At 33.9% G+C, this 24,812-nt stretch overlaps 2 protein-coding genes across 10 annotated transcripts in view; one reads left to right on the forward strand and one right to left on the reverse strand.

Annotated features, from left to right (window-relative positions):
- The first annotated feature begins 43 nt into the window (after window positions 1-43).
- Window positions 44-15,062, forward strand: LOC117328968 (leucine-rich repeat-containing protein 1-like). The gene is given in 9 exon segments (XM_033886614.1): window positions 44-91; window positions 1,710-2,575; window positions 2,577-2,856; window positions 4,058-4,206; window positions 4,945-5,076; window positions 5,649-5,804; window positions 8,564-8,873; window positions 9,337-9,462; window positions 10,300-15,062. Coding segments are annotated over 8 exon segments (2,130 nt in total). The 5' UTR covers window positions 44-91; window positions 1,710-1,753; the 3' UTR covers window positions 10,455-15,062.
- Window positions 15,063-15,531: 469 nt separating this feature from the next.
- LOC117328974 (brain-specific angiogenesis inhibitor 1-associated protein 2-like) overlaps window positions 15,532-24,812 on the reverse strand; it is a 61,271-nt gene continuing 51,990 nt past the window's right edge. For 3 of the 9 annotated variants that reach the window (XM_033886684.1, XM_033886639.1, XM_033886666.1), the window contains one exon: window positions 15,532-19,706. In XM_033886684.1, the coding sequence (XP_033742575.1) occupies window positions 19,689-19,706 (18 nt within the window). In that variant the 3' untranslated portion in view covers window positions 15,532-19,688. Of the gene's footprint in view, window positions 23,454-24,812 lie in introns of all 9 variants that reach the window. The other 6 variants (XR_004533087.1, XM_033886645.1, XR_004533089.1 and 3 more) reach the window with 6 other exon arrangements.

Below are 24,812 nucleotides of genomic sequence, written 5' to 3' on the forward strand. Positions count from 1 at the left end.
TACAACTATATTATTCTCAATTTTGACAGGACCGCGCGTTTGTAAACTTCCGGTAAGATTTGTAAGCTTTCACCAAAGCTTTCTACTCTTTGTAAGTTTATATGTACATATCCAAGAGTTCGTTAGCTAAACGTAGAAGTGCATTGGTTTTATTTAAAGAGGATTGGTCAACTTCAGTAACTCTGACACCTTTGTTTTACATGAATTATATTCGGCAAGGATATGTTTCAATATCTGGACAGCTTTTGCCAGCTGGTCAAAATAATACTGACATAGGCCTCCTACATGTTACTGTTTAACAATTTCAACTAGGCCTATTCTGAAGATAATAGCACAAAGGAATTGTGAAATATGTGCATGTTGCCATAGAAAGAAACACACAAATATAAACCAAACAGCTGTTCATCGTCTCCGCAAATAAGACGGGGGACAAAAATTAGATAATGCAAATTATTGCTGACGAGAGATGCTTTTATATAGATTGTCGTCTTCTGCCAGACAGGTTAATCAGGTTGGGAATTTCTTGGGTTTAAAACTTCCGAAACACTTATTTCGGGCCCTATAGATATGTTTGGGACTCCCTCGAAAAGCCGATCGCGAGACGGTCTCGATTTTGTGAGACAACATCGTATTTTATGATTGACTGCTCTCCAGCTTGACTTATAACTGAATCTTTTTTGGTCGTTATGCACAACATTTTGGTTTTTACTGATTTTACAGCGCCCGAAATCACTCTTTTTCACAAGATGAAAAATCAAGAAATTCATTGGAAACAATCAAGTCAAACTAAATTTTTCTAGAATAAGTAAATGAGGTGTGCTTATCAATAAAATATACTAGAAATTAGAATACAAAAGATTGATGTTTTATATATGTTGCACTCAAAGAAGTCTCATTTGAGACTGTCTGGATTATCAAAGGGTTTGTTTGCTGAGTTTGTCGCTCCATGAACAACTACAGTCATTTTGAGACGAGGTCTCCTTGTAGTAGTTAGTGACTATCTCACTGAACAACATAATGATACAGTAGGAAAGTTGCATGCCATCCAGAGCAATAAGGGTAAAATGTCTTGCCCATTGAGGACACAACCTTGACAGCACATGCACAGACAGGCCTGTTGTCGGCTTCTCTAGAAACACAAACTGAAAGTGCTAAATCACACGCTTCAGTTCTTCACCCTGAGGACATGGCTGGTACTCTGACTGAGCTATTGTGGCCCCTTGACTATCCAAGGGAGTTCCCAACCTGATAAAATCAATGAAAATTGACAAAAAACAAGACTGTTCAAACAAAAGCTGTTCATAATAATCTATGCGGTAGATTTCAATAAAACTTAGCATCCAAATGAAACAACATCATGATCCAAATGATTTTTTTTCACTTTTCACAATGGATAATGAACTCTTGTGAGCAAAAGTCCTTAAAAATTATCAGGGGGATTATTTCAAGTGTGCAAACTAATTAGTGCAATATGATGGAATTGGTAATTATGGGTAATATTTACATATGTAAATGGTCTGTATAATGTCAAATATATAATTACTGGTATAATTGATTTGTTTGAAGTATACTTTTTATGTTTTTTGAAAAAAAAAATTGTGCATTGTTTTTGTACATGTCTCCCTTTTTTGTGACTTATAGGTTTACTTGACAATGTGAATTGTTTATTTATTTCCATTTTAAAAGTTGAAATGATCCTGTTTTTGTAGGAGTTGTCAGTATCCAGAGCACAGCTGTGTTACTCTGATGGATAATGCCAGCTTCAGGTGAAACAGAAAATATGGAGGTTATGTCCTCGGACGTAGACACAGGTCATGTAGAAATAGACTTGTCATCTCGTGACCTTCAGAGTTTGCCAGAGGATGTTCTCGACAGCTCATCATCACTCGTCAAACAGCTTCTTCTTGATTACAATGATCTCAACACACTGCCTGAACATTTTTCTAAATTCTTCCCCAGTTTGGAGGTGCTCTCTATAACAGGAAATGAAATAAACAGTTTGCCTGTGCTGACAGGATGTGTAGGTTGTTTACGAGAGCTGCACTTGAATGAAAATTGTATTACAGAATTGTGTGAGTCAATCTGTTGCTTAACAAATTTACAGGTACTGAAAGCAACAGGAAATAGTCTCAAAACGTTACCAGATAATATTGGTGAACTCAGAAATCTCAGAACGTTATGTTTGGATGACAACAAGCTTGAAAATCTTCCCAGCACATTAGGCCTGTTGGAAAATTTAGAAACACTTGAATTGGAAGACAATAAAATAGATCATATAACTGATGGGATCGGCCGAATGAAATGTTTACGTATCCTCAATTTGTGCAGCAACAAGCTAAAAACAATTCCAGAAACCTTAGGTGACTTGAACAATCTGGAAGCTGTAGACTTGTCAGGGAATTTTCTCAAAGCTCTACCATCTCACTTCAACTCTGCTTGTAAACTGAAAAAATTCTATGCCGATAGAAACCAGTTGGCAGAAATGCCAGATTGGATAGCAGATCTGTATGAAGCTGTTGAACTTTCTTTAAAGGACAATAAATTTCACAATGAACCATTCTCAGAGAGATTTGGAAGGAAACTGCAAAAAACTCAAACTTTTTGACTTTGGAGGAAACTTCATAACAAAACTGCCAAACTCCATTGGAAAACTTGCAAATTTGGAAAAGTTTTATCTTGGAAGTGTGATTGACGAGCTGGAAAGGTGGGCATTCCAAAATGGCAACTGGCTGAGTTATTTACCAAATAGCATTGGAGAATTAGTGAAACTTAAAGAAATTCATTTAAATGAAAATTTGTTTCAAGCACTTCCTGAAGAGTTTGGAGACTTAGTATGCCTTGAATTTCTAGATCTGGGTAAGTTTAAACCTATCAATCTTTTTTTGTTTTTAGTTACATGTTACTGTATTTTTTCACTGATGTGAGTATGCAGTTGAAAAAGTAATGAAGTGCTTTGATTGATGCTTCTTTTTTAAGGTTCCTCTTCAATTATAGATTAAAGAATTTATTAAAAGAAAAAAACCTGGGAACAATAATACATCGGCTAATGTTACACTGAACCTGACCTGTTGTATTTGATAACACAGAATGCTACTAACTATTGTTAGCTCACCGGTTACGAAAAATCGTGAGCTAATGCTATAACCCCGGCGTCGACGTCCAACCCAACTTTAAAGTTTTTGGGATCAGTTTTTGGAAAGCTTGTAAGTCTAAAAGTATACACCTCACACCCTTCTGATTTGGTTTACACATTCATTAGAGGTCTAGGAGTGATGTTATAGCAAAATCTTGCAGAAAAAAATGAGATTTTTTCGCATTTTACCATTTTGTGGACTTAACTTTTTAGCACCAAAATCCATTTTAAACTTTTTGGAAAACTTGTAAGTCCAAAAGTATACACCTCACACGTGCACCCTTCTAATTTGGTTTACACATTCATTAGAGGTCTAGGAGTGATGTTATAGCAAAATCATGCAGAAAAAAAAATTGTGATTTTTTAGCATTTTACCATTTTGTGGACTTAACTTTTCTGGCACCAAAACCTGCTTTAAGATTTTGGGGTAATTTTTTCGAAAACTTGTAAGTCTGCACCCTTCTAATTTGGTTTATATATCCATAAGAGGTCTAGATCTAGGAGCGATATTATGTGATATATACGCGATGTACAATTTCAAAATGACATGCTTATACATTCATAAAAAAATGAGTGCATAGTGTGATTGCTGCTGCCGGTGAGCTTTCGCAATCATTGATTGCACTTGTTATCTTGAACCCTGTCTCTGTACCATCTTTGAAGCAAACTTATGAGGTGTGGCAGAAAATGGTTTTGTTGAGTATCCAATTCCATTCAAAATGGCTTACACGTACAGAAATGTATATAATATACGTACACCTAATAAATAAAATAGAACAATCACTTGTAAAGCATGTTTATTTTCTGGCAGAGATATGTACATGCAGTTAGCAGAAATATCCACAAATAACTTTTTTGTTCATTTCATATTATGTAACAGAATCATATTTAAATTTGTATTTTGTTGATTTGTTTTTTTTTCAGGTCAGAATCTATTAAGTGATTTACCAGAATCATTTGGAAACTTGAGATCCTTGAAGTTTTGTCAACTTTCAAAAAACAAGCTGCAACTTCTCCCAAGTTCATTTGGCAATCTGACTTCATTAGAAGATCTGAGATTGGACAACAATTTGGTAGGATTCAGTTTTGTGAAATGAGTTTGTTCCAAAATTGTATTAACTAACATATGCATGTTAAGTCTCCCAATGATTTTTGTCTCCAAAGACTATATAATAATGCTTAACATGTTCACGAAAGGTTCCTTTTCCTGATGATGGACTTCCAAATCCACATAAATAATGATATATGAAATTTATGAAACAAGCTTTTGAATTTCATTTTATCAAAGTTTCATTAATTTCAATAAAAATGAGAACACTAGGACATTTTTAACACATTACAGAGGTGTTATAAAATCACTGTATATTACAATGTACCACTGTTAACACCAGTTTGATGGTATGACATTGTGTTGTTTGTCTTTACTTTGATGTCACTGGTGGTATTATGTCGCCTTTCAATCCTCATAATGGTACATTTCTGATTCTGTAAAAGTAAGAACCTCATTGAATTTGTTTAATATTATCTAGATGTGGTGCCATTAATTTATATTCATTCAAAAGTATTCTGTAGTTTGGTCTTAATCCTCATCCAGTGATGATTCCTTCTACGATTTTCTTCACTCAGAATATTGGATAAAAGCAATAGGTTTCTATAAATCCCCCTCACCTACCCAGTAGAACAAACAAACATTTTTTAGGCTGATTCTCATATAGAGACACTTGAAGAAATGAAAGCATTCTATATACATTTTCCTGTTTTTGACTGGTCTTCAAAACAGTTCATAATCGATTATCATGTATTGTTAACAGTTAGAAGAGCTGCCAGAGTCATTCAGTGGACTGGTCAGTCTGAATAGCCTGGACTTGTTCAACAACAAACTTAGAGAAATCCCTACAGCAATAGAATCCTTCACCAAACTTGTCCGATTGGATCTAAATGAGGTTTGTATATTTATTACCAGAGTTTCTAACCAAGTAAAGTAATCACATATAATGTAACAGCTTTCTTAGGTGTGTAGGTATATATGTGAATAGATTTTTTTTATATCACGACCCTTGTTGGATTTTATGTGTAACCAGGTGTTTTTTGGTACACTATGATTATATGTACACTGTGGTGGTAAATGGTGTAAAAGTTCAGTCATCGGAATTGTTGAACTCCTGATTATAGAAATTGGAGAGTCAATGGGCCATTCATCTTGAATTTTATCACTTGAGATATATGATATATTCAAAAGAATAATAGATTCACAGCCCATTAAAGTCATAAAATAAAAATAAGAACTTTACTTTAAAATTCATGCTTGGAATATTGATCTACTAAAATAGGGATCTTATTGAAAATCATTTACCGGATAATACATGTATAAACAAATGTATCTGTATACTGGAAACTGACCAGGCAGTTGTCATCAGTAGCATTGTAAACAATGGAAGACTAGGTATTTCATTAACAATAACTAGTGTGTCATTCTAATGGGCTTGGTCCAATTTTGGCTGATTTATCATTGCAGAACAAGCTGTCCAAATCGTGGCAAAATGTTCCCACTTTAAGGAAGATGACTGTATATGCAAAGCGTGACCCAAACCTGAGTAACAATTGGCGTGGCCGGCCCCGTCAGGATCTTGTCATTCCCACCGACGATAACCCCAAAGGGCAAGCTGATAAGGTATGTATATTGGTATTCCTAACATAGAACAAGGACCACTACATACATCAACAAGGACCACTACATACATCAACAAGGACCACTACATACATCAACAAGGACCACTACATACATCAACAAGGACCACTACATACATCAACAAGGACCACTACATACATCAACAAGGACCACTACATACATCAACAAGGACCACTACATACATCAACAAGGACCACTACATACATCAACAAGGACCACTACATACATCAACAACGACCACTACATACATCAACAACGACCACTTACATCAACAAGGACCACTACATACATCAACAAGGACCACTACATACATCAACAAGGACCACTACATACATCAACAAGGACCACTACATACATCAACAACGACCACTACATACATCAACAAGGACCACTACATACATCAACAAGGACCACTACATACATCAACAAGGACCACTACATACATCAACAAGGACCACTACATACATCAACAAGGACCACTACATACATCAACAAGGACCACTACATACATCAACAAGGACCACTACATACATCAACAAGGACCACTACATACATCAACAAGCTACCACTACATACCTCAACAAGTACCAACTAACATACATCAACAAGGACCCTACATACATCAACAAGGACCACTACATACATCAACAAGGACCACTACATACATCAACAAGGACCACTACATACATCAACAACGACCACTTACATCAACAAGGACCACTACATACATCAACAAGTACCACTACATACATCAACAAGGACTACTACATACATCAACAAGTACCACTACATACATCAACAAGTACCACTACATATATCAACAAGGACCACTACATACATCAACAAGGACCACTACATACATCAACAAGTACCACTACATATATCAACAAGGACCACTACATACATCAACAAGTACCACTACATACATCAACAAGTACCACTACATATATCAACAAGGACTACTACACTAGCATTATAGAACTGCTTTCTATGCAAATGTTTACTTTCTACTTTTGACAAATGGAGAGAGAATATGATACAGGGATAGGCTTGTATGCATGTACATGACCAAACGACGTCCTCGCTCTACCGACTTCATTAATGATTTAATTGTCTTGAAAATTCAACTTCTTTCTCACACCCATCATCTTTTGTACAAGTTTGTATTTTGACCACCTGATGTCAAAATTGAGGTCACTGTTTAGTACTATAATTAGATTTTTAAGGTCCTCACTCTACTGACTTCATTAATGATCTAATTTTCCTGAAATTACATTCACTAACTTACAACCAACATATCTTGTACAAGTTTGCGAACAACCACCCGGTCACTTTGTATCAATAGAGTTGTGAAGTTCATCGCCCTCAACAGATTTCCTTATCTACCTGATTGTCCTGAAACTTAATACACTTGCTCACAAAGTTACATGTTCATTTCACCCACTGAGGGTTGAAAATGAGGCCATTGTTACTTTAGTTAGATTTTTGATGTCCTTGCTCATAGTCCTGGAACTCCATACACTTACTCACAACATCTTTTGGGCAAATTTGGGTTTCCACCTGCTGGGATCAAAATTATGTTTGACATCCTCACTCTACTGACTGCATTGATAATATCTGATTGTCCTAAATGACTGAATTTGCATTTCAATCTCCTGGGATCCAAATTGAGGTCACTCTTACTACAAATAGATTTGTATTAAATCTGTATCAATTTATCATCCTCACTCTACCAACTTCGTTTATTATCGGATATATTTATAATTGTACTTCTGTTACTTCAAACTCTTACTGACAACTGTCATTTCTTGTTATTATATTTAGCAGTGTTTTCCTGTACGATATTGTGATAAGACAATTCATTTGTTGTGTATTGGTCAATGTTAAATAGCGAGGGGATTTGTATCGCTTGAGATGCCATGTTATTGTTAGAATATATGTAACCCTTAACCCTGGTAAATACTAGCCGCAATATACCGCTCGGCTAGAGAGATCTTCTCTTTAGCTCGATCGGTTGAGCGTAAGACTAGTAAGCCAGAGGTCCTGGGTTCGATCCCTAGCGGAGGCAGTGATTTAAATTCAATTTATCATGCGCTCTGTTACATTGGCTCCCATGTAGGGACTCGGGAATGATACTCATCGCTGCTTGCGAAAGCATCGCTGTTACCCCTGGAAACTCGAGGACGAGTTCTTTCCTGGAGGGGGAGTATGTAACCCTTGTAAATACTAGCTGCAATATACCGCTCGGCTAGAGAGATCTTCTCTTTAGCTCGATCGGTTGAGCGTAAGACTAGTAAGCCAGAGGTCCCGGGTTCGATCCCTAGCGGAGGCAGTGATTTAAATTTAATTCATCATGCGCTCTGTTACATATATATAATTGTACTATTTTGCTTCTGGAATAGGGGAATAGAAGTTAATCTTTGAAATACTTTTCCTTCTGTACAGATAGAAGGATTATGTCTAAAATAAATCTAAAGTAGATGTTTATACTAAATTTTGTATAGATGTAATGAGAAGTAATTAATGATATTTAAACCCAATTTTGCCTGAAGTATTTATGAGTAAAGAGGGAGGGCTGTGGCCCTCATCAGGACTAATGTTTAACATATGATACTGTACACATATAGGGTCTGGAGCATTACAATTCCAAAGAAGACTCAATTTTGATATTGATAGAGTGTCATGATATGTGTTACATGTATTGTAGATGACTTACAAAGAGATCTTATTTTCTGTGATAGGTCTCTGTGGTAGAGAACGATGATGAAGAAGGGAGTGATGAAGAGGAAGAAGAGGTTACTACTAATGGGTATTCTCACGACCTGTACAGACGAGCAGCAGAGCTAAACCTTTCTTCCTCATTCTGGCGTAGTCACACTGGTTCCCAGAAACGAGAGAAATTTGTTCACCACTATGACAGGGGCCGCAGCCAATACAGCTCGGACACGTCAGATGAGACTAAAGAAGCTAGCAGTGATAGTGAAGAAGCTGAATCCCATGACGATGATAACTATGAGCCACCACTTTTCTTTCCGAAAACCAGAAAAAGAGGTACAGTTTTATTGTCGTAAATGGTCCCAACCTTATTAGTTCCCTTACTGGAGAAACCAGGGGGACTAAAGGTTTCCTCTCCGTCCGTCTTGTATGTATGTACCTAACTTATGTACCTGAAGTCACTGTTACTATTTTTAACGGGGGCCAGTAGTGGACATGTATTGCTTTAGCAATACCCAGTATGCTTCTTCTCTCTTGTGTTTTACCTGAAAAGATACCCATTACTGCCCCTGGAATTGCCATTAGTCTGTCTGTCATTAATTGTGTCATCTGAACAAAATTTTCTGTAAGATAACTTTTTGTTTGGTCCATCAATCTTCCTACAGTTTCTTCTTACTGAAAATGCTTCGTCAAATTGCTTTTCAGATCTGGACATCAACATTCAAATACCCCATATCTGTGCTATACCAACTTGTATACAAAAGTGTTTTTTAGCATTTGATGTCACTGCTAATTACAGGAAATCAGGAAGATCTGAAGCCTAAGACACCAGAACCAGTTCCAGAGGAAGGCGCACAAGTCCCACTGGAACCTGAGGAAGACTGGGACGCTGAGATTGAGGAATTAGAAACAGACAATCCATATGGTCAGTCATCCATTCCATAGGGCAGTAAAGTCAGTCATCCATGCATATGATGGTTAATTCAGTCATTCATTCCAAATGATAGTTAAGTCAGTCATGCATATGGTTGAAAATTCCATCATCCATCCCATATGGTAGTAAATTCAGTCATCCGTATGGGTGTCAATTCAGTCATCCATATACCGTATAAGTATTCGCATATAGTGCACACTTTGTTTCAAAATTTGACAAGTGAAAAAATCCACTGCGCACTATATGCAGGTACAAACCTTTGCTAGTCAGATGCATGCATGGATTTCATTAATGTGATGTAAGATTTGTAATGGGTAGTAGTAAATTTAGTCATTCATTCCAAATGGTAGTAAATTCAGTCTTCAGATCATATGGTTTAAATTCAGTCTTCCATTCATATGGTTTAAATTCAGTCTTCCATACATATGGTTTAAATTCAGTCTTCCATTCATATGGTTTAAATTCAGCCATACATATGGTTTAAATTCAGTCTTCCATACATATGGTTTAAATTCAGCCATTCATTTTGCATGTTTGTAAATTCATCATTCCACATGGTTGTAAATTGAGTCATCCATATGATAAATGTGATGAGGATGGGAAGTAATTGTGATGTGTCCTTAAGTAAGTTCTCAGTTATTGAAAAGTTTCCAATATAAATGATTAATAGTTAACAGCAACATAATATTATTCAACATCAGAATAACTTTGTGGAGATAAGTAGTGTAAAGTAAATATAGAATTATAAATGTTTCAAATATTGGAGGAAAATAGTCTTAACAATTTCAATCAAAAGTAAAATCCTGATGATTTTTTGTATCTTTTCAGATGACTTCAACAATATATATCAGCACCCTCATCCGAAGACTTTGGCTGAAGCTGGCTATGAAGTAGATGAACATCTGTTCTTACCCTATGACATCCATACAGATCCAATCATCAAATTCCAGGTCGCCTTCACAACAGAGACAGGGACAGTTTGATGATGTTGATGATGAGGAATGCTGATCATTGGATAAAAAAAACTTAGATGCAATACACAAGATCAAATATAGTGATATGTTATAGTTGATATGAAGGTCATTTCAAGGTCAGTGTGATAAGTCAATGTTAACTGTACTGTGGAGGGGATGGAATTTTACTGCAAAACTCAGTGAATGGTGAGGAAGCTAAAATCTTGATGAATTTTCACTAATGTCCCTTCCTTCTGGACTATAGACTGTATATAATTGGTGAATTTGTTGAATCTGTCTCAAATGATATTGTTTTCAAACATTTTTGTGGTGATCATAACACAAGCATCAGTAACAGGGACGAGATTTTATACCAGATTGTACATTTGTTGGTTTAAACAGATTTTATTTTGCCTTTGATTGGTTCATAATGACAAATAGGATTGGGGCACAAGTTCTAAAACTTATCGAGGCCCTCTCCTGAACATACATCAAATATTAACAGTGAATCATGGCTGCATATTAGCTATAAATAAATTTGCTCATTTTGTAAATACTTTACAATGAATTACAATTGCAATTACAATTTCAATTGGACCTTGTTATCTCGAGCTCTCCTGATGGCTAGAAATGGGACTGTATCTATGATTATAATAGACTCAATAATATTTCAGTACATTTGTTATTTGATTATGTATTCTAATGAAATTGATTCCAAACCATCAATGCAAATCCATTATTTAAAGTTTTTGTGCCAAAAAGTACAAGTTTTTACAAAGTACAAAAACTGTTTTTATTACAAAACGATGTAATTGATCAGATTGTGATAGAACTGCCTTTCCAATGTTATACATGATAATGATTTACTACAAAAACTCACCATGTCGGTTTTATTAACACCATAAAAGTATTCAATTCTCCATTGTACAGAAGACATTTAATTGGATAATTGAATAGCATGTAAAAAGTACAGTGGTAGATTTTTAAAGATATAACAAAACATTTTCCTGGTGAAAATGAACAATTATGTAAAATGATATTGTTTGCATTATTCAAGTGTTGCTGTAGAAGTTCTTATGATCTTATGAAACTTGTTTTTTTTTCTTTTGGTTTGTTTATGATCTATGACCAAAAACTCTATTGATTTAGGTATTAGCCAAAAATGAGTACAATCATCTATCAATTAAGATACTTAGTATTTGTTACTCAAATAGATCAATTGATTTTAACAAAGTCATACCTTGACTGCAAGTGCACTTATCTTTATTCAACATTACAACAGTGTATGTTTGGTATTGATTTTTGATTAAGTTCCGGTCATTTAAGGACGGTAACAGTGAATGTAACCACAAACTTATGTCTTTGTGTGTGAGATACGTAAGATATTAATTTTCTTCCTAAAATAGGGTACATAGTATTCACCTTGTCCGTCCAAGTGTCCATCCACGTATCAGTGCAGAGCTTGTGTATAAGATATCTTAAGACCACCTGGACACAGAAAAGGCAAAAAGACAGACCAAAACAGTAAGCACAGGTGCAAAACTTCAGTGTACCTGTGTATCTACTGACTATATAAGTTTTGGAAAAGTTCGAAAGAGTCCAGACAAGATGACAACAAACGTATAGACAAAGGGACATAACTGGATGAATCAAAACATAAGCGTAGTGATCTTCAGTGTATACTGACTACATCGGTGAAGTTTCACAAAGTTTGGATGAAAGTAGGAGTTGTCCAAACAAAGATTCAGTCAACAATCACAACCAGAGAATTAGGGCATAACTGTCGTATGAAATAGGTGAATAAAAATACCCCCCAAAAAAGTGGTCATCTGGAGCATCACTTCATGCGTATAATAAAAACTGTAGGAGCTGTGCAAACAAAATTCTGACATGGACAGATGGAAGGATGGACAACCTGATTCCAGTGTTACCAATAGTTATTATGCACAATATAAAACTACAAAAACCTAGGAATTATTTATCGGATAATAATTAGGAATCTTATTCCTCGTACAAATTTGTAATTGTGTACAATAATCTTTAGACAAGCTCCTGTTTGGAATAGGTTATGGAATAAGAATACAGTAACTAAGGATTATTTTGTACCTGAAAAATAATCCAGACCCCAAATATAGATTCACATGATATTGTCTACAAAGCTTTAAAATCAAATTATAAGACTGTGTTCAGTGAATGGTACTGTCAAGACAATAATACTGATGCTAGTATTGGTATGTAATTATTGTAAGAAAGTTGTAGTTATTTATTATACAGATATATATGTGTCCATGTGTATTTGAGATAAACAATTTTAAATGCTACCAGGTACTCTTTATGTAAATTGTAATGTAGTTTTTATAGCATTAATGATGATTTCAGTTATTCATGCAATATAATTGTTTATAGAGATTGTAAATCATACAAGGGAAGATTTTTCCATTTATTGTACATACCTTTATTTTCATTTACCATATTCAGCAATAAGCCCATGGCTGGTGACAAGTACACCTAAATCTAGTACAGTTTAGTGAAATGCTATATCTTTATCCTGCAATAAGCCCATCTCTACTTGGAACTCAAAGTTCATGTGTTGGTCACCAGACACCTCTACTTGGGACTCAAAGTTTATGTGGTGGTCACCAGGGTTTATTGCAGGATAAATTTGGTAAGAACAATGTGGTCATGATGTTTTTGTTTCATACTGTTGAGATTTATCGTTATAACTGCCACTGTCCTATACCTTCCCTTCTGTATGTTCCACAATGCAGGTATTCAGAAGGATATGTTAAGAACTCTGAATTTCTCTCCAATACATAATAATTCAAAGTAGCGTGAGCCACAAATGTCTCTCTATACTGTCTTGCATATTCTCTCCTAAACACAGGTTGACTTTAAATGTGCATATGTTGTATTCTCAAGTTAATGAATTTATCTAGCCATGTATATTCTATGTTATTCCATCACTTAATCTCTCTCCTCTCTATATATAAGAGGCTTCATGGATATGATATTATTATTAAATGATGATATAGTTAGGATTAGTGAAGTCTATACATTCTTACGCCACTGCCACAAAGTATTTGGAGGCATACTTTTAGGATGTTATCCTTCCTCTCCATCCCTGTCCATCACAAATTTGGTTACCCATCGCTAGGCTTCCTCTCCCAGGTATAGTCAGTGTTCTGTTGGTGTACAAAGTTTTGCCATGTCCTTACATGCCAACCATCGCTGGGCTTTATCTCGCCGACTATAGTCGTGTTCTGTTGGCATACAAAATTTATTTTGCTCTTTTTAATAGTGATAAGATGTTATTTTTAGCATTCTTACTATAAATATTTTACCAGATTTTGGTTTAATAGGTAATTATACAACCATTAATTTATGAAGAGATTTCTTGAAAATTATTGGTATTGATGCAATGTTATGTGAGCTTTTTCATATGTGACTATTTCTGTATATCAGAGGTCTAAGGAGTCCTGGCCTGTTTTGTACCTTGCGTCAGTCTGTCCATACTCATATTTAGTAGCAGTATAGGGAATTATATCATAATTGATGAAATTGTTTTCTAGACATGTTGATACAATGATAATGAATATTGACATCTGATTATGTAATCATCTCTCTACATTGTATTTGGTGGCTCGACCTCTATTGTTACGTGGAATCAGATATAACAGGATGTTGTTTTCTCAGAATTTCTACACAAACTTTTAACTTGAGGGACATTTTGTACAGGAAACAGGGAAGTTTTTAATCATTTGTTTATTTTTAAAATTCATGTTTGCAGAAATTTGCATATCCTTATAATTTTGGACACATGTAGCTGTAAGCCCTGCTTACCTTACCATATTTTACCGGGTATATATGCCCATATTTGGAGTAAGCCCACACCCTATTTTGCCCTTTTTCAGTGCACAAGCCCCCTATGCTTCCGGTAAAATACGGTATTTATGTGAGAAAAGGATTTGTAATATATGTAAATTTGATGCAGATATCTCATTCAGTTGGTCAAAAGCAAACATTGCTATTTGTTTAATAGTATTTTCCATCATTGCGACGGCAACAAAAATTAATATACATTTATTTCAGTTAAGAATGCTTTTAAATCATTTTAATTGTGATTTTTTTGGCTGATCTGTAATTGTGATTTTATTGAATCTTGATACACTTTTAATTTCTAACATATATCATTACATATGATATTTCATTTCAATGTATATCACAGAGTGTAATTCAATAGGAGTTTCCTGATTATGAAAGAAGCAAAAACACATTTCACTAAAATTATATATTTTTGTTGTAATGTAGATATCATTACGATAGCAAAGAGTATTTAGTTCTGTTGAAATTATGTTTGTTTGGATAATTCTGTGGTAAATCAGGTTTCTAACCTGCTGAAAATCTTCATGTACACACATGTTGAAAATCATCAGTCTTGAGGCTATTATGAATAAACCACCTCTTCAGATTTCAGAAACACTTTGGATTGTTTGTCTAAATGTCTAAAACAAATCCAGCTATTAAGCCTGATTAGCTATGTAGATTGTGTGATATATGTCTTTAATGGCTCATGTTTAGAGGAGTATCATAATGAACCAGAAGTGTTGATTTATGTAATAAAAATTCAAAGAAGATCGATTTAGTTGTTATATGCTGGTGTGGATTTATCAGTGGCCTTCTTAGGTCTCTCATTAGAGCAGTGTTTTCTTGTTATAATTATATATTGTAAATATTGCTCCAATTCTCAACAACTCACTCAGAAATACAGTTTGTTTGGTATTATGGAAGAATTTCAATTCAGAATGATTAATCTCCATTCACAAGAAATGAATTATCTTGTATGATGACAGACCGATGAACCACAGATGTAGGGTGATTTGAACAGCCCACAACCTGATACATAGGCATTATTTGACTTAGATAATCAATTTGTTCTTTTCTGATTGAGGGTTTATTGTTCAGGCTGTGGCCGATTCTTGTTTGTTATTTGATGTGAGAAAAATATACAGTGTACAAGTATACAGTGTGTTACAACACATATACACAAATTATACTTGCCATTTTAAACTGCCATTATCATATGAATTAAGTCAAAATAAACAATTAATGTTTTTTATAATTTTTATTAGGATATCGGCCTTCATCTTTCCTGTGTGGGGAAAATGTAGGCATGCTTTAATATTTTTCTAGCATATACAAATATATATAGAGATAACCATGTAGCAACTAACCACTTATCTATTGTACATACTGACACGTGCAATTTAAACAATCTCAATCTTTTGGTTCATTTCAATTTGGCAATCAAAATTTTGGGTTCCTTTACTCTGTCGATAAATCTATAGATTGTAATCACATTTTCGTAGATATTTTGTAAAGATCATTTGTTTATTAAAAATTGGAAATAACAAAAATCAGATCTACCCAAAATAAGTTCATGGAGAGGATCTCATAGAGATTATATATACACATCAGGAATCACTTCATATCTTGCATCAAATGACAAAATATACCACCAAGACAAAATGGAGTTCCTTCCCTTTACAAGGCAATATACTGTGCACTAATACTGGCAGTATGAGTATAGATATGAGGACTTATGAAATTATTACTTCTGAAACTACTCACAATATGAGGAATTTTGTCATTTCAGTATTCAATAGATGGTAGTATTCGTAAAGGAAAGAAAAAAAATGACTTTACAAAAAATATGGCAAAATTTGGTTTGATATAAAGTACCTCTACATAAATTGTTTTCTCTTTTTGTGTCTTTGAATTAGGAGGACATTGATTAAGACATGGATGAAATATTTCAGCTAGAAACTCTATGACCCACATAATGCCCTTATGATAAAGACATATAGCATATGATCCCAGCCTCCATAATGTATGAATCTTAACTTATAGGAATGTTTGTGTTATCCAAACTTGACTCTCTATACTACAAAAATAATAATACAGAGACAGCAAGGATACTATAATATAAAGGTGGCTGTATTTATGAATAAATACAATGGTCATCTGACAGAAGGACCGGGATGTAAAGGTTTATCTCCACAACATATAATGTTGATAAGTTAAATAGTGAAAGATTTGTCTACTTTAAATTGGTTTAGTCTGTTATATATGATTTTGTGTGTGTAACGGGTTGTGTAAAGGAAGGGAGGTAATTCCTATGTGTCTTAAAATACTGAATATGTGGTGAGTCAATTAAGGTTTTAATATATATCACATACTTGGGTAAAACAATGTTACCTTACAGAAATTATACACATGGATAATAATATATATACAAACAGGACAATTTCTTTATACTAGCTATACCATACATGTACTTATAGTTAAATATAATGTATTGACAATGACATGAAAACCAATGTAACACCTGTGATAATGTTTACTTCACCATAGATTATATTTAAAGCATTAGAGAACAGTAAAGGACATCGTATTAAACAAATAACAATTCTATAAATCAGATTACTAGAAAATAATTTACATATCAAACAAAATGTTCCTTTGGCATTGTACAACAAGGAATGTTGGGAATGATTAGTATATGTACACTTCCTGTGGGACATAATGGTGATGGTTCTTTACACTGTAAAAACTTAACTTTGGGGGAAATAATCCTATTTTTCATCTCAAATTTCCAACAAACATCATTCATGTTGTACAAATAGTCAATTGCACAAATCTAGTTGTAAAAATAATATATAACATTTGATATAAATCAACACGAAGCAATATCACATCCTGTATTTTACATCTCAATATCAGGGGAGTCAGAAACACTTTTGCCTTGCATTAAATCAATAAAGAAGTTCATCCAAAACCTGACATGAACACATCTATCACAGAGCTGGTAATCAAGGCATGTGTAAGCACTGTTCAAAAAACGGAAAATAACTTTGATACAAATGGTGGCAAATGGCACGGATTCTTTACTGACTAGCTAATTTTGTAATGCTACTAAGTGATCCTAATTGGTATCCTATATTTACATACATATATATCAGGTTTAACAACATCGACGTAATATTTCAATACATCTGATAACAGGAATGTGATTCTGCATGTCATTACTGAAAGGCAATTTATACATATGGATCCATTTTTAAAAGATTTCTATACCAAGTTCCCAAGGTTACTGTAAACATCTGTATAATTATACCATGAATTGTAGAATCAAACTATTCTAGGAATTTGATGATTAAATGCAACATTATAATATAATATAACATTGGCTTATGTGACAAAAACTTTTAAAGGGAGATAATTCAAACAAAAAATCTGAGCCCAAAGTATAAACTTTTTAATAGCAAAAACTTAATGGTAAGCTGCTTATATTTTACATAAAAAATTTACCCTTTAATTCTACAAAAATACATTTGTTTTCATCTTAACTGAATATTGACATAAATGTTAACATCATCAATATCTTTTTGAGCACCAAATCCATGCTACTATGAGGTATATATATACTCTTTCATCCATGTGATATGACCCTGGCTGTTAAAAGAATGTTACACAAATTAAATCAAATCAAACTGGTGATTAGCTTAAGTAGGTTTGTGACATCTTAGCCTGAACTAAGTATACATGTTTATATCTAGAGCACATTCCAATCCTCAGAATTAATTGCAGAGATATGATTGAAATAAACCAAGTGAAGCAGACTCCACAGATTTTCAGCACTTGTTTTCTATAATTTACAATAACAAAATTTGATAACTTTGATAAGTACTATTGTTTATAATAACACTGATTAAAAAGACCATGATGAATTTTGATAAAATTGAAACAATATAAATTTAACACCATTTTTATGGCACAGAGATTTAATCACATCTCAGCTATTTTGAGGTGGTCATGATCATATAAGATTTTACTTTACCATAAAAAAACAGCATGTGCCTGTTCGGGACAATGACAGTATAATTTGTATTACTTTACCATAATTTCAGAGAACAGATGCAATTGGCTAAAATACCAGGTATAACAAACAAAAAATCAAAATAATAGCAGTGTATACATACTGATTGTTTTGTCAAAATCAGTCCATGGAAGCTGAGAAGTTGAAAATGTATCTTGGATTTCAAATTGGGATTAACACAGCAAATGGCCAGGGAATGATAACTTTTGTTGTTGTTAAGAATTGCCCATTTCTTCTTCAAACAGATATTTGTCCTGTCTCATTTATAGCCTTATTCTTTCCTTTACACAACACTGAATCCCCTTCATCTCATAGTCCATTGTAAATTAATTCTTTGTAGGGATCAATTCCTGTCAATTTTAGTCAAAAACATTCCATCCATTCTGAAATTGTGTAGCTTTTAAAGAAAAAAATTATTACAGATGACAAAAAAGCATTAAACAATGCATGAAGGAAGTAAAACTCACCTGGGTCTTCAAGCCAGGTAAGGTAATAAGAATAATATACAATGTGAGGTATGAGTTTTATACAATAACAGGTATGAATTTTATACAATAACAGGTATGAGTTTTATACAACGTGAGGTATGAGTTTTATACAACGTGAGGTATGAGTTTTATACAATGTGAGGTATGAGTTTATGTACAAATACTTGTAGATGTAGTAACAACATATGACAAAAACTTCATCTTACTATATATACATTACAACGGATACCATCTCTCTTTTGTGTTACTGATCCATGCATCATAAATATTGTTTTCCAAGATCGAAACTTGATATTCATCCTTCTTACAGGTATATCCTACAACTTGGAAGATTTTCCAGAATTCCTAGAAAGGAGACTCACATTTTGGCTATATGATATAGTTGGTAAAATGACATGGATGAAAACCACTCAGCTTTTACCACAGTGTGACTTCTAGTTTACACCTGTCGTACCCCCGCTGGTCACATGTGACTTCTAGTTTACACCTGTCGTACCCCCGCTGGTCACATACATGGCCATTCAAGTTTCTCTTATCTACTATGCTGTTATCACACCACCTTAAAGCAATTTCCAACCAGGTCATAAATAAACAATTTTTTTTAATAAGGTAAATTAATTGTTTCATATTTGTCATAAAATAAATGGTAAATATTTTTACTAACATGAAATGAAAATATAGAATATTACTGAAGATATATACAACATTTGGTCACTCTTCTTGGAGATGGAATGTTGGTGTAACTGTGAAACTGTCTATCTTGGTGTGTTTACTCCACGTCATATCCTAGGTTTTGATCTGTCATTTGTTACTGTCTTCTTCAGGTTCACTGATGCAAACTTAGGATTTCTTTTGAAGCTACAAGAATAGAAGATGGATTTGAGATTGGGTGTTATAATGAGATTCCGAAACTTACATGAGCCAAGTCAATTAAGAATCAAATTACCTCTACATTTTTCATATTGAAAACACTATTTGTTGTATATGTACTAACTAGTATAATGAAATATAACATAGTAACACTTTGACATCATAATCATGATTAATATCTATTGATAACATAGAAATTAACTTTTTCGACTGTAGTGAGCTCTGAAAGGACCGAAATGATGTGGCTACACATATTTTCTAGAACATACAAAATATTAAATCTATGTAAAGAGATGTATACAGAAACACATTTCTCTCACAAATTTATTTTTGTCTGAACCAAAAAGAAGAAAAATATTCTGAAAGAAATGTTGAAAAGCATCTGAAATAAAATTTTATAAAAGCAAAATGTATCTTGTGAAAATCAATGGTACTTGTATTAAAAATCCTTTGTTTTTTCCATCCATCCTTTCCTTATACATGTATCATTAATTCAAAACTGTAAACCAACAATGCTGCAAATGGCACAAATCTTATTTGAAACATGACGTTTCTCTAAAGGATATGCAATCAGTATGATGTAGAAACTTGAAATGAAAACCATGTCTGAAACTAGAAATTGTCTTCATAGTTAACACAAAAATCATTCCCATTTGTAGGAACATTCTTGCTTTTCTTCCATAATTTGCTTTAACAGAAATAATTTAATTAAGACACTTGTGTGGATATATAAAAATATATGATTTCATGCACTATTATAGGGTCAACTTAGCACCTCACTACAAGTATAACAGTGATAGAGTTGGTGTACATGCTGGTAATGTGTCGTGTGCCAGTGGAAATTGTCAACTATATAAAATCCCTACCTGTTTCACAACCCGTATATCAAATTGTCAGACATGCTGATCTGACATTGACTGACCTTCTACAGCCTTGACATTGACTAACCTTCAACAGCATTGACATTCATTGAATGACCTTCTGCAGCATTGACATTGACTACCTACAGCATTGACATTCAATGGCTGATCTTCTGCAGTATTGACATTGACTGACCTAAAGTCTTGACACAGACTACCAACAGCATTGACATTCAATGCCTGATCTTCTGCAGCATTGACATTCATTGACTGACCTTCTACAGCCTTGACATTGACTGACCTTCTACAGCCTTGACATTGACTGACCTTCTACAGCATTGTCATTGGCTGACATTGTTCAGACTTGACATTGACTGACCTTCTACAGCCTTGACATTGACTGACATTGTACAGCCTTAACATTGACTGACCTTCTGCAGCATTGACATGGCTGACCTTCTACAGCCTTGACATTGGCTGACATTGTACAGCATTGACATTGACTGACATTGTACAGCCTTGACATTGGCTGACATTGTACAGCATTGACATTGACTGACATTGTACAGCCTTGACATTGACTGACCTTCTGCAGTATTGACATTGACTGACCTACAGCCTTGACATTGACTGACCTTCTACAACATTGACATTGGCTGACATTGTACATCATTGACATTGACTTAACTTCTACAGCTTTGACATTGACTGAATATCTGCAACATTGACTTTCAATGACTGATTATCTGCAGCCTTGCTGTTACTTTTACTGACTTTCTACAGCCTCGACAGTGACTGAACTTCTGCAGCCTTGGCATTGACAAATAACCTTTACCTTACATCTGATAACTTTATCATATCAAGCCTTTAGTAGGCTAGCCATTTACAGAAATGATACTAATATCTTCTTGTAGCTAATAATGGCACATTTTTCTTGTTGTCTTCTTCTCAATCACTGTTGTTGTAGTTTTAATGTTTCAATATTATCTTGTCCAAGTCATAACACTGAACTGTTAAAGATCTTGATGACTTGAAACATATACAATGTACATGTTTATGCATCACCCACAGACCCTGTGCAATATACATACTATAACTGGGTCACTGCAACCTTCATTGCAAGGTCAAATGTCAATTAAGTGCATCTTAAATGTTCATGATTGTGTGTCAAGGGCATACCTGTTAAACAGTTATTGATATCTAGATGAAAATTGAAACATTAATGTATCATATGTCTGTTAGAAAGGGGAGGAAAGGGGACAGTTTTGTTAACATTTATGATAAATATGTAATAAATTCTAATAATTATCTGTTATTAAATATTGAGACAAACCTAACACCAGAGCCCAGATGGAAACCTGTAGAAACAAGTTCAGAGTTCATATATCTAGCCAGTTTACAGAAGTACCTGTTCCAAAACTACTGATAATATATTGTCCCTTTTTCCTGTTGAAGGTAATATATATAGTGACAAAATAAGAGAAAAAATAGTCTTTATTCATCATGCATTAAAGAAAAAGTGATTATATTATATATGATTATGTATATTACAACTACTTTATGTCACAAACAATGTATGTCGGTCGCTCAACATAATACAGCATTCTTTTCAAGTTATCTCCCTTTTATCTTAGTATAACTTATTCAACATATGTCTTACCCACAGAGATAATGATTTTTGTTAGAGATAATGATTTTTGTTACATAATACCTGTGATTCTGGGTCAGTAGATTTATTCCTGTTCCATAAGTCTTATATAACTGCCGCGGGCTATGACATAATGTGAATAAATATTTACTGTACTGATTTCTATTATAACTAAATCAGATCACACTGACCTTTCATGTTGACCTCTAGTAGCCATACAGATTACAGGTTTAAAACTGAAGGGCTGTCCTTGAAATCATCAATGCATTCTCATTGATACCCTGGCTGTATGTAACAGGCAGATAACTGTATGAAGAGGTCAACATGACAGTGATGTTGGTATTGATATATTTTATGTTGTAGGGGAGATAACTCTATTACCGACTGCATGGTGACCTTGACTCACCCTCTGTACCGTCCGAGTGACACTGACTGAATTAGACCTGATCAACCACAAAAAAACAACAATAAAATGACCTATTGGTCCGCCATACATTATCAGATTTACCATGAAAAAAATAACGCAAAGAAGGATGAGTAAAATGTAGTAAATTATTTACAATGTACGGCAATTCAACCATATAAACAAACTGATAAATTTTGAATCAGAATGTACATAACAAAGCAAAAGGTATCAGAAATGTATAGTTTAAATGAAACACCTTTGCAATCATAATAATATAAATGCCAGTCTTCATTATGTAAATCAATTATAAACATTTTAGGTAATTCATGTTTTATCATTTAGGTAACTTTAACAGACAATGGAGCATAAATAACCTTTCTGAATATATTGTATAATTTGGAAACCTGTGTAAACCAGTTTATTTATCCATTCGTTGTAGTAATGATCGGTCTAGAAGGGTTTCTCTGTATATTATAATACTAAATATAATAAAGAACAGATACACTAGAAATACAGGTAAAGCAGAAGAAGATATTACATACACATGCTAACACAGACTGTAAAATGTTCATATTTTCTATATATAAGCATACAATCAGTAGAACCCTGTTTCATTATTGACATGAATTAATCTACTTAGACCTTGTTATAATCTACCTCATTAGAAAGTGACATGACATAAATACTGAGGTTTATACAAGATGCAAGAGATAACACAATGTCATATTTTGTGCATGCTATATATAAGAATCTGTTTATAACCATGAGTTGATGTCGAGTTCATTACAAACCATATGTGATATTTATTTTCTCCTTAAAGCCTGTAACATATCACATAACAAGTCAGAGCACTAGAACACTCATGGAGCTTCAAACTACAAACCACACCCACTAGAACACTCATGGAGCTTCAAACTACAAACCACACCCAGCTACTTCCTGTGTTATAAGCATGCCCGTCAAGGACAAACTAGAGATCTCCACTTGCCTTCTTTAGTTTGGGATTTCTAGTTATATTATTCAAATTGAATTGTTGTGATGTTTTAACCATTTATAACTCTGTCATACACTGTAATCAATGTCTTGGTGCACCTTTTGATTAGGCAATAGACATTGAATAGCTGAAAATTGAGACCCTGATTTTGCACTGGAAATTACTAATTTTACTAATTAACTTTAGGCTTCAGTCTAAAACTTGAGATTTGGCATAGGTATGAATGGAAACAGTATTACAAGCCAAAGATATGAAAACAAAATCTGAATTATGTATATCTTTAAACTCCTATTCATCACCTGAATGTACATTTACCTACAATGTACTACAGAATAATTACATATACAAATGTATCCGAAAGTATATATATAATATGAACCTATAGCATTATTTTTCCTCTTTGATGCTGAACATGCGTCAAAACCATGGAAATGGTAGCCCAAAATCATCTGTCATCCTGAAAAGCTTTCCTCTGCCAACTAACTTTAGCTACAGCAAATGCATCCAGTACCAAGAAGGCCTATTCTGTGGTGGACGTTTGTCACCATATCAGTTCATGGTAGCTGGATGTACACTAAGACCTCATTTTGAATCTGCTCAACCAAATTCCAAATTTTGGCATTAAACCATTTTACAAAATTGTTATATACTTTTGCATGGAGCACTGTCTCTCTTCTTTTAGCTAATTTTGGGTGTACAGCAAATGCATCCAGTACCAGTAAGTCCTATCATTCTGTGGTGGACGTTTCGTCTTCTAATGAGTTCAAGGAAAGATGTACCACAAGACCTGACTTTACTGATCAACTACTAATTTTGGCTTTGAATCATTAATGTTTAACCTAAATGCACAAAGATGAAAAATTTGGAAATAAAACCTTTGAACATGAAAAAGTAAAAATGCAAACTAATTAATTCATTCAATGACCTTTGGTACAGGTGTATAAATAATGTAAATTCTCCTTAAAATAGCAATAGAGACACTGCATATTTTAATGAACAGACAAAATAATAATAAGGAAAATTTTGAAGAGTATTGTGAAAGGATGTTATAATATAACAAGTGGCGTTTTTGCACATATTGATGATTCACAGATTTTGTTTTCATAATTTTTTTTTTTCAACAAATGTCCTCCACAGATAGATATTCACTGGCAGCAAAAGAACAAGCATGATAGTAAGTATGTCT

This window comes from Pecten maximus, chromosome 1 (assembly GCF_902652985.1).
Source record: "Pecten maximus chromosome 1, xPecMax1.1, whole genome shotgun sequence".
NCBI lineage: Eukaryota > Metazoa > Mollusca > Bivalvia > Pectinida > Pectinidae > Pecten > Pecten maximus.